At 43.7% G+C, this 12253-nt stretch overlaps 1 protein-coding gene across 1 annotated transcript in view; it reads left to right on the forward strand.

Moving 5' to 3' along the window:
- The first annotated feature begins 2084 nt into the window (after window positions 1-2084).
- Window positions 2085-12253, forward strand: part of KCNK1 (potassium two pore domain channel subfamily K member 1) — a 52463-nt gene continuing 42294 nt past the window's right edge. Inside the window, exon 1 of the mRNA XM_081242746.1 lies at window positions 2085-2510. Coding sequence (XP_081098872.1) covers window positions 2156-2510 — 355 coding nt within the window. The 5' untranslated portion in view covers window positions 2085-2155. The remainder of the gene's footprint in view (window positions 2511-12253) is intronic.

Genomic DNA, 12253 nt, shown 5'->3' on the forward strand with positions numbered 1-12253 from the left:
GAAAGGAAAGAAGTAGATTACTGATGAAGAGATTTTGAAGTGAAGAGAAGTAAAGGAGAGGGATGACTTCAATCCTCCGAGTAAAGCAGGAGGTAAGCTCATTTACTGAAAGTAAAAAAAAACCACTGATGAGGATGTTAAAAATTTCCATGAAAATTTCTAAATAAATGAACACAAAATGGTTTTCATTTGGTTGGGTTTGTTGTTTGTTTTTTTTTTTTTGAATTTCTTAAAGTAGGCAGATACGAATTGTACTAAATAATTGTACTAAAGAATTCCGTTTTGTTTATTTTTAATATTTCTCTGGATTACAAAAATAGGTCCACTGTAGGGAATTCCCTGGCAGTCCAGTGGTTAGGACTCTGTGCTTTCACTGCTGAGGTCACGGGTTAAATCCCTGGTCAGGGAACTAAGATCCCACAAGCTTCGCAGCACTGCACCGCCCCCCCCCGCCAAAAGGTCCACTTTAGAAAATTTGAAAAATATAAAAATGTCAAAGAAATAAATGTCACCTATATACTCTACTATCATCCAAAGACAACTGTTAGGGGCTGGTTTGATTTGCAGTAGATCTGTTATGCAGATAGTTCTGTTTTACAATACAAAATGCAAATATTTTACATATTTGAGATTCTATACATAAGACCATATATACTCTATACATGAGATCGTTTAGCTTCAGTAGTCTTTAAACACATCTTTAATATGGTAACCATGCTGTAGAGACCCCATAATTTATTTAATTTACAATATTTTATTGAAGTATAGTTGATTTACAATGTTGTGTTAGTTTCTGGTGTACAGCAAAGGGATTCAGTCATACATATATACATTCTTTTCCATATTCTTTCCATTATGGTTTATCACAGGATTCTGACTATGGTTCCCTGTGCTCTACAGTAGGACCTTGTTGTTTATCCATCCTATATATAATAGTTTGCATCTGCTAATCCCAAACTCTGAATCCATCCCTCCCTCACACCCCCTCCCGCTTGGCAACCACAAGTCTATTCTCTATGTCTGTGAATCTGTTTCATAGAAGAGTTCATTTGTGTCATATTTTAGATTCCACATAAAAATATCATCTGGTATTTGTCTTTATCTAACTGACTTCACTCAGTATGATAATCTCTAGGTCCATCCACGTTGCTGCAGATGGCATTATTTCATAATTTATTTAACCATTCCTCTATTTTGGAATAGTTAGATTGTTCCTGACTCTTCATTATTTCGTATATAATATAGATATATTTTGTTTATGAACAGCCTTCTCTATAAATCTTTGTCTCCCTATTTTTTCTTAGGACACATCACGGTGTCAGAGCACATAAACTCTTTCAAGGCTCTTGAAACCTGCCCTCAAATTGTCTTTGCAAAAAGGGTGCACCAACTAGACTCTGGCCCACAGCAAGGTCGTCCCCTTAAAAAGAAACGCCACTCGGGAAAGCTCAGTTGCTTCTGGTAGTTGATATATTGGGACCTTTCTTCACTCTTCACGTTCTAAAGAAGTAGAGTTCAGAAATGTGGCTTTTCCAAAACTCTGCCTTCCTCTTCAGGTTCCAGGTGCCTTCCAGCCCTGAGATTCCGGTCTTTTCACCATCATCACTGGCACCAGATTGCTCAACCCGCTCCGCCCAGTAAGAGAAAATGGAAAGTATTCCAGGGCTCTCTTTGTTGTAATAGTGGCTTTAAGAAGAAATAGGTGGGAAATGGTGTAGCTGGGACTGGGGTCTTGGAGCGGCAGCGAACAGCACAGAAGTGTGTACACACACACACACACGCACACACACACGCACGCACGCAAGCACACACTACCTCTCACCCCGCCTGCCGGGCGCGCGGGCCGGCTGGGAGGGGGAACCCGGGCGGGGAGCCGGAGGCGCCGCGAGGCGGGCGGGGTCCGTGCGGCCCGGGGGGCGGAGTCAAGGGCGGGGGCTCCCCGGCCGCGCGCCCAGCACCCCGCGCAGCCTGCAAGTTTGCTCGGCGATCTCGGGCGACTCTCGGGCTACCTGAACCGGCCACCACGTCAGCGCCACATCATCTGGGTGTTTTCTATTTGCAAGGAAACAGGAAAAGAAGGGCGAAGAAGCTCTCCGGAGCGGGCGGGCGGCGGGCCGGTCTGCGGCGCGGGCCTCGCGGCCGGGCGGCGGAGAAGATGCTGCAGTCCCTGGCCGGCAGCTCGTGCGTGCGCCTGGTGGAGCGGCACCGCTCGGCCTGGTGCTTCGGCTTCCTGGTGCTCGGCTACATGCTCTACCTGGTCTTCGGCGCCGTGGTCTTCTCGTCGGTGGAGCTGCCCTACGAGGACCTGCTGCGCCAGGAGCTGCGCAAGCTGAAGCGGCGCTTCCTGGAGGAGCACGAGTGCCTGTCCGAGCCGCAGCTCGAGCAGTTCCTGGGCCGGGTGCTGGAGGCCAGCAACTACGGCGTGTCGGTGCTCAGCAACGCCTCGGGCAACTGGAACTGGGACTTCACCTCCGCGCTCTTCTTCGCCAGCACCGTGCTCTCCACCACAGGTAGGAGGCCCGCCCCGCGCCCCCGGCCCCGATCCCCGATCGGCCCCCTGATCCGCCCACCCCCGCCTTCCTCCTTCCATCCCCGGGCCCCTCCGGCTCTGATCACTGGGGACCGGCCCCGGGGCGCCGGAAGCCGGCGAGGTGGCCTCAGAGCGCGACTCGGGGGTGGCCGCCCGGAACTCTTAGATCGTGGTCCCTAACCCTTCGGCCTGGGCGGCTGCAGGGGTCCCTCGGGCTGCGGTTTTTAGTTCGCGACATCCTACACCGGACCGTCCGCTTGGAGTCGGTACCGTCCTGGCCAGCGCGCGGCGAGGCCGGGGCTGGTGGAAACTCTCCGGTGCTCCGAGGGCGCTCACCTCCCTCCCTCCCCCATCCCGTCCGGCCGAGGCTGCGGAACCGAAGGATAACGCGTTAAAGGGTCACCTTCCGGAGGGGGGGCCTCTCTTCGGATGATGCAGTGGTGTTTTCGGCTCTTTTCTATCGTGGATGCCGTTTTAGGGTTAGCCGAGTGACATCGCTCTGCTCTTCGCAGGTGACCTCTGAGCGCACAGGCCGATCCGGTTTCTTTTCGGAGCGGGAGGAGGGATGAGGGAAGGGAGCATCCGATTGCCCGTGAACCGGCAAAATGGGAGCACCCTGATTCAGCATTTTTTTTTCAACTTTCCGTGTGCGAGACCACCCTTCAACTCCTAAGCGCCACTTCGCTCGCACCGCTCACCCGGCAGGACGTTCACGGATGGAGGATGTCCTGGGGGCGGGAGGAGGCCGGGCCCACACCCCAAGGCGCCGAAACTGTGCCAGATTGGACGGAGCAGGCTAAGTTGTCCCAGCCGTGGCTAAGTGAGGCACGTATACACCTGAGGGGCAGGTGTTATCCATTGGGATCTGGACCCTGGCAAGTGGTCTCAGCATCGAGCGCGCCGTCCCGTCTCTATCCATGAGGTCAGTTCTTAGAACAGTCCATCTTGGCTTCCACAAGGTCACACGCTTCCTGGTTGCCGGTGTCGTCCTGGAACCTGGGCCTCGTGATTTCCCTGCCAGGACGTGCAGTACCCCATCCCCCCACCTTTACAGGTGAATCAACTTGTGTTTCTCGGATTCTGCCTTCTCCCCATCCCCTCTCGTCGCCTCCCAGGGTTTATTTCTTTATAATCCCCTTGGGTTAAACCCAGTTCTGCTAATTATTTGGTAATGAGTAATGATATACTACCCAGGTATCATGTAATACGGTGACTCAGAAGTGTGGGGTGAATTACTAAACTGACAGGAGTCTGCCCTGCAATAAACACAAGTAGAATTCTACTTTGTATTGTGATGTTTTCTAAAAGTAGCCTTAAGACAGACCTGTCATCTTACTTTTTAACTTTTCCAGCGCTGCTCTTCCGTTTTTTTTCTCCCGACCAGTCCAGCTTTCAGTGTCTTTACCTCACTCTGTTCCTTAGATCCTTTAGAACTCACCTTGTCTTTCCTTTGGAGTATGTTTGTGCTAAATCGGGAATCATTTCTTCTCTGCAGAAGTAAGTGGTTTCACTGAGCTGCAGAAGGTCTACAACTAGGTCACAATGTTGGTAAATATTATGGAGAATGATGATAAGTTTTAGTACTTTCTAAATAACGGTACTTCAAAGATGGAACAGGAGTAAGAACAGTATTATGAGGAAAAGAACAGATTTGCTGCTCCTGGGTGGGGTTTTCCATCACTGACGCAGCTCTTGTATAATTTCAACATCAGATGCACCTAATTAAATGTCAAAAATACTAGTTTACATCTTGAACAGACAATTCTTTCCCAGATTCCCTCCCTCCCTTTTTGCAACTAGGAAAATCTGCAGTTCTTGTTAAAAAAAAAAAAAAGTGGGGAAAGATGTCTTATTATTGGTATTCGGCTTGCATTGTAGTTTCTAACAAAGTGTGTATTCAGGCAAAACAAGAGTTCATTTAGGAAATCAGTGCAAGGGGGCACTTAAGGATAAACTAGATGAAAAACATTTGCTTCTTGGTGTGTAAAATTAGCAAATCAGTGAATTCTTGTCATTGATAGAATAAAATTTATTAATTCAAATAGAATGTTAATAAAAATGTAGAATTTTATTCTAAATCATAGATACTCTTTTCTCGGTTTTATATTGACCCATCCTGTGACATGTTTGATGTTCCATGTGTTACTGGTTTTGTGGCAGAGGATCAGGTAATTTTTAGGGTCAACCTAGTGTACTTCATTGCTAGAAAAATATTTTCTGGAAAAGTACCAGGCAACTCAAATGAATTGGAATCGTGGTTTATGCTTCTCTTCAGGTAGATATTAGACACGCTGTAATTTTTTTTTCTTTTTGAATTTTGTTTATTTTCGTATACAGCAGGTTCTTATTAGTTATCTATTTTATACATATTAGTGTATATATGTCAACCCCAATCTCCCAATTCATCACCCCCCCCCCGCCAGCTGTAATTTTTAAAAAACTCTTCTACCACGGATGATGGCAACTCACTGAGATAATTGTCACTCTGTTAATCAGTGCAGTCAACCCTTGGCTTGGCCAGAATGGTAACAATGGGCTTTACAAAGTTGCGGTTCTTGGTAGTCATCATCATAACACAGGAACACGAACTCACTGATGGCAGAATCTTCTCCCAGAAAGTACAAGCTTCCATTTCTGGAAAGAACTGGGTAAAGTCTTCCTTCGTGGTCTGTTTGGAAGAAGCCTTAAGTTGGTAATTCAGCAATGTTCTCTTCATTCTTTGCTCTGCCAAGGACTCTGAATTATTTCCAGCGAATAATTGAACATCTCTTTACTTCTTGATTATAAAAAGATCTACAGCAACATCTACGTGGAAATCGTGAGCATGGAAGAAATTGCAGTCCACTTTTACCTTTTCAGAGGGCAGGGCTGTATAAAAATAAAATGAGGTTATTATACATGTGGGTATTTCCCACATAACTTTTATACTGTGATTTTTTTTCAAGGATTAAAGAAATAATATCTAGGTGCCACTTGGAGAGTAAGAAATAATTTTTATTAAATTTGTCTTCAGTAGCCATATAAAATGGTGAGCAATCTCATTCATTCTTAAGAACAGTTTGTCCAAAAACGGGTATGAATTTCATGTACAATATTCTGAGCAAAAGCCAAATACAAAAACATATTAGTCTGTAATTCCATTTATGTGATGTTCTAGAATAAACAAAATTAACATCTAGTGAAATATACAGTGGAAGAGAGGTAAGGACTAGGGGATAATTCTGAATGAGGAATGAGCACAAAAGTAATTTCTGGGGTGATGGAAGTAATCTGCTTATTGATAGGACTGTAGTTGACACTGGTGTATGAATTTATCCAAATACATTGAATTTTTTTTTTTTTTTTTTTTTTTTTTTTGCCGTACGCGGGCCTCTCACTGTTGTGGCCTCTCCCGTTGCGGAGCACAGGCTCCGGACGCACAGGCTCCAGACGCGCAGGCTCAGCGGCCATGGCTCACAGGCCCAGCCGCTCCGCGGCATGTGGGATCTTCCCGGACCGGGGCACGAACCTGCGTCCCCTGCATCGGCAGGCGGACTCTCAACCACTGCGCCACCAGGGAAGCCCTACATTGAATTTTGAACTTTGGATTTGTACATTTGACCGTGCGTAAATTTTACCTAAAATAAGGGAACCATAAACAACAACAATATATGTATAAACATGATTACTACAGACATCTAGAGGGTAGTTACTAATAAAATGGCAGGACGGAGTGTAATTCTGGAGGGTCTCATATGTGTCTTCTCAGTTACTAGTGTGTTACATTTTGTAATTTAGATGGTGTTTAGATAGTTGTCTTTATAATAATTTTTAAATATACAAATATGTTTGATATACTATTCTGTACATAAATTTCAGTACTTAACACAAGGTTAAAAGTTTATATGGAGTGAAAAGGTTTTGCTGATAGCTATGCTAATTTTTGAAAAAGAAGAACCAAGGGGTATGTTCAACCCAGGCTCCTGATTTGTCCCTCCCCCCAATGTCTCCCCTTTGGTAGCCATGGGTTTGTTTTCAGGATCTGAGTCTGTTTCTGTTTTGTAGATAAGTTCATTTGTATCGTTTTTTAAATGGGATTCCACATATGAGTGATATCGAGTGATGTTTGTCTTTGTCTGACTTGCTTCACATAGTATGAGGATCTCCAGGTCCATCCATGTTGCTGCAAATGGCAAGATCTGCTGCTTTTTTATGGCCAACTAATATTCCATTTGTAAGCAGGACTTAAACACAGACTTAGAACTGTAAAACTCCTCAAAAAACATAAGGAAAACTTCTTGGACGTTGGTCGTGGCAATATTTTTTGGATTTCACATGAAAATCACAGGTAGCAAAGCCCAAAATACAAAAGTGGGACTTCATCAAACTCAAAAGCTTCTACACAAAGGAAATAATCAACAAAATGAAATGGCATATATTCTCTTTATCAGGGTGAAATCCTCTTCTATTAAGTGTTTATTGAGCATTTTTACTATGAAAGAGTTTTGCTTGTTGACAAATGCTTTTTCTCTAATGACATAATTTTGTGATTTTTAACTTTCTATCTTTAATATGCTATAATATATTATTTAATTATATTAATTAAACTAATTTTGTATTTCTGGGATTAATAATAAAAAAAAGAACAGTTTGTCATGTCAGTTTACTACATATTTGCTTCAGTATTCATCCCCCTAAGCAAGGCTCTATCATGATGGTGGATGGGGAAAATATACAGTTTTTATATGTATATGTGATTAAAGCTGCCACGACCTTTGCTGCTTTATGAGTATGGGGTCCACACGATTGCTCAGTCCCCGTTTCCGTCATTTGTAGGCATGCTGCCTTGTCCCTCTTTATGAAGAGCTGTTTTAAGACTCTTATTTAAAGGGCTCAGAAAAGGAAGTTAATTTGGCTTGTTTTCTAATGGCCTTTGTTTTAGTCAGGTCGGCAGCATTGGCAGTTTTCAAAAAAAGAAGGTGGGAAAAGGTAATGGGAGGTGCCTGATGGATCCTTAGTTTTCAGATTATTTTCAGAAGGAGAAGTGTATTTTCACCAACAACAGATATTTATTGAGCTCTTAGAATAGAATGGGGGTGGGTGAACTATGGCTTCAGGGTCAAATCTGACCCACCACCTATTTTTGTGTGTCCCAAGCTAAGAATGGTTTTTATATCTTCAAGTAGCTGAAAAAAAGTCAAAAGGAAAACAGTACTTCCTGACACATTAAAGTTTTTTGGAAATCACATTTCAGCATCCATGAATGAATTTTATTGCTGTACAGCCACACACCCATTTTCTCCTGTGTTATGGTTGCTTTCCATGTCCAGTGGCAGAGCCGAGAGTTGTGACAGAAACTAGAGGCCCATGTGCCCTAAAACATTAACTGTCTGGCCTTTTGTAGAAAAAGTTTGCCAACCCCTCCTTAAAATGATGCTTGGAAGGAACTCTAAGTCAGAGAGAGGGGTTCTAAGTGCCTTACTTCCTTTTGGAAAACTTTCTAGAAGACAGTTTAGCTCCTCAGGTTTCTTTGTGCTGTTTTTTTAAGTGGTTTGCAACATTTAAATTATGCACTGCCACCCATAGTCTCTTCCGGAACAAAGGATTGTTTATTATAGGATGTGTCACTAGTTTTTGGTCAAATCTGTGACACACTGCTTTTTTTCTTTCTTTTTTTTTTAATGGTGACAGAGCTACACTTCGTGTTGGGATTACCTTATCTAAAATGTGCGGTAAATACTATATTATATCTGGAGCAGAAATGACAACAAGGAAGGAAATTCCACCAGAAGCAAACAAGCAAACTCTATCAGCCAGAAGAGAGATCTGACATCCCACGTGCAGAAGTTTGCACTGTTTATTCACAGGAGAGCCTTTGGTCTTGATTTTGAGCCTTTACATTTAATTCTAACAAATTCAACGATCTGGTTTTCAAGCCCCTAAAAAATGAAAAAAGGCAAGGCACAGCTCCAGCCAAACATAAGAGAAAGGTCATGAAAAGACACATACCTTAAAAACCAGGGAAATAAAATGATACTGTGTGCCAGGCAGTATTTCCATATATTACCTTCTGTGTATTGCCAGGAAGTGATGAGGTGTAGGTGTCATTATCCTCACTTTACAGAGGCTGGGACGGAAGTTTTGCTCGAATGACTTCTCTAGGTCACAGAGCTAGAAGTGACTGGCCTTGATTTAAATCCAGACGTGTCTGAATTAAGAACTTGAGTTTTACCTAGTGTCTGGGCATAGGGGGTTGTTTTGGGATGACTCCTGTCCCCCAGATTCAGATGTTGAAGTCCTCACCCCAGTACTTCAACATGTGACTATATACTTGGAGGTGTAGGACCTTTGAAGAGGTGATTAAGTTAAAATGAAGACCCAGTGAGAAGGTGGCCATCTGCAAGCCAAGGAGAGAGGCCTCGGAAGAAACCAACCCTACAGACGCCTTGATCTTGGACTTCCAGCCTCCAGAACTGGGAGAAAATAAATTTCTTTGTTCAAGTCACCCAGTCACTTTGTAATGGCAGCCCCAGCAAACTAATACAGAATTACTCAGGTAATTATTTTTTAGTTGTACAAATAACCCCTCCACCCCTCCCAAAAGAATATAGGAGCACAAACATAATTTTTAAGGTCTTTACTGTTGCAGCCAACAATTTCATTTGCCTGGGTTGGATTGGACATCCTTGTTTTAGAACACAGTCTAGTAATTGATATAATTGAAATATATTGAATTGATAATTGAAATACTGAGAACAATCCTTCAACATTCTTCTGTTTAAGAAAACACAGATGTGTATGATAAATTCTAGAAACATTTCCATCCAGTAATGATCAAAGAGTAGATATTAGTGTTTAATGTGTAAACCCATATCTGTCTATAGAACATCAGTTCTTTAGTATTTTGAAAGGTTTTTTTTTTTTCAAGACTATAAATATGCTGTTATCTGTGCCTGTTTTATGGCACCTGGGACATACTGTACTGTTACAAATGAATGTATCTTGAAAGAAAGTATGTGTTGCTTTTGTGATATAACTGTAAGTCTTGTCAAGAATACAATCTCCGATTATCCCAGTAGCCTAGGAGGAAGTCTGGTTCCTTTCAGGACAAGTAGTTTTATGGCACTGCTGGTCGTTGGGGCAGGGCACCAACGTGGAGGAGGGGAGTGCTGGAAGTTTGGAGCAAGTGGAATTGCTAATGCTCAACCGTTTTAACCCATACCAATGTCCAACTCACGTGGGTCAACTTACTACAAGCTGGCTTCAGGCACAGAGACGGTGTCTACACCGTACACTCTCCTTGGCGTAGTTAGAGTGCCCTGTGCTAGAGTTTATTCTTAAGAGATATCATCATTCGATCCCAACTGTGGCCAAATCTGTGAAAGACTGAGATGCTTTGCTTCTCCGTTGACTGGTGTGTGATCATACCACCTCTTACTGGCACGAGACAAGGCTGTCTCTCTATCGAAAAGTGGGCAACTTTGGAGGCGTCGTCTTCACTGCCATGATGTTTCTTTCTCTCTCCTTCACTCAGTTGGTGCTCTGACTTTCTTTGTTCCTTCTGGGTAGATTCCTTGTCCTCAGAGTTTGTGGCCACTCTCTGTCGGGGCAGGGCTGTGCCCCTGACCTGAGGTCAGAATGAAGAAAGTGGGGTGGGGAGTTGCCGGCTTTCATATTCCACACTTTCAACAAATAAAAACTATATTCTGTAGTTTTCAAGGAATATGCCATACTTTTGCTTGACTCTCATGGGTTTCTCTCCTCTTTTCCAATAAGTTTCTTTGTTTTGATTGTTCGTTTTAAATCTGGATGATGGAGGTGTAATTTTGTACGGGAAAATATATCCTTTTTAAGTATACAGCTGTATGAATTTTCCCACCAACATCATCAAGATAAAGAATACATCCATCACGCTACAAAGTTTCTTCATGCTCTTTTCTTGTCACTTTCTTCTACCCAAAGTCAGAAACTGACGACTACTTTGCTGTAGCTTTTCTAGAATGTCATATAAATGAAATGATATGGTATGCAAAAAAAAAAAAAAAAAAAGAAGGGGGGTTGGAGGTATAGAGGGGCTGTATCTGAAAGGTCTGTGTGATTCTCTCCCTGAGCATGAATCAGACCAGCAGGGCTTGTCTGTTATTTTCTAGCCGTGTTCATGTTTCTCCTCTTGAACTGGTAAAACAGAATCAATTCTTATATTAAAGAGATTAATTGGGTTATGTTAGACATGGGCAGTGTTTTGTTTTGTTTTTTGCGGTACACGGACCTCTTACTGTTGTGACCTCTCCCGTTGCGGAGCACAGGCCCTGGATACGCAGGCTCAACGGCCATGGCTCACAGGCCCAGCCGCTGCACGGCATGTGGGATCTTCCCGGACTGGGGCACGAACCCGTGTCCCCTGCATCGGCAGGCAGACTCTCAACCACTGTGCCACCAGGGAAGCCCATGGGCAGTGTTTTTTAGTTGGCTCCCATATGCTCAATCCCAGATCAGAGTCTAACTGTTTGCATTGGCTACTCGGGCTCAGGTCGACTTGCTCTGTGAAATCAAAGCCTGCCCTCTGAAGCCTGGGTGGATTGATAACCTGGTGATGAGCTTTAGGCAGAAAGCTCCCGGGGAACTCAGAGACCCAGTTCATGCAGCGTCAGTATAACCCTGGCTAATGGGTGCAGAGCAGAGACAGCAAAAGCACACAGAATAAAAAATGCTAGTTTTCATTTGCCTTGAATGTGGTCCACAGATTGCACGTGAGAATAAGAGTTGGAGGCCCTTGTTACTGCTTTGGTGGCACCGTGACCCGAGTTAAACTGTTTAATCAAGTCGATGCCTCGGTCCCCTTTCCACTCAGCTTTATGGAAGCCTCCTGCGGTTTATTCAGACCCTGGTTTTCATTGTTTGGTCTGCAGCACAGTCTGATCAGTGAGCCTTCTGCCTGATGGCTCCCATAATGCCTTGTGTACCACCTTGTGTTGGAATAGTCCATTCTTCTGTTACAGCACTTACCACCTTGTACTGACATCATTTTTTTTCCTATATGACCTCTCCCAAGAGCGGCCCTGAGGATGAGCACATTCTCAGCCTCCCTTCCCATCCCCAGCACTCAGTAGGTCCTCGTTAAGTGCAATGTAAGGCACATTTCTTCACACTTGGGAATCTGTTTCCTCTTCTGGAAAATGAGGAAGGTTCTAAAGATGTTCTTCATTTTCAAGAGACCTTAGATATAATTCCATTGCCTTGATGAAGAAACAGAGGCCCAAACTGCTTTAATAACTTTTGAAGTTATTCATACTGTCAACTGAAAAATTTTGCACAACCTAAAAGTTGAGAATTTTGTTTTATTCGGCGGACATTCTGAGGACTTCAAGCTTGGGACACAGCATCTGAGGGACATAACTCTGAGGGACGGCTCTGAAGAGGCATAGGGGGAGCCAGGATATAGAGGAGTTTTTGCAACAGAGACCAGGTAGTCAGAATATCAAGAGATTACTGTTAATTAAGGAAAACCGGACCTCTCAAGTTAAGGAATTTAGTGCTTTTCTATGTAGGGGAAGATGCAAAGTCGGGGCTCACTGAATTCATTCCTTTGATATGCACCTCAGCTATCTGAGGCCAGTGTCCTGTGCTTCTCATCCTGAGTCTCAGGATGCACGATCAGGTGGCTGTAATGTGAAGGCTTGATGGCTGCAACATTGTTTACTGATATATAGCAGGCAATATTTTTTATTCACAGTATAAAAGCAG

This window comes from Mesoplodon bidens (assembly GCF_964165515.1).
Source record: "Mesoplodon bidens genome assembly, chromosome: 1".
In the NCBI taxonomy this organism is placed as follows: Eukaryota; Metazoa; Chordata; class Mammalia; order Artiodactyla; family Ziphiidae; genus Mesoplodon; species Mesoplodon bidens.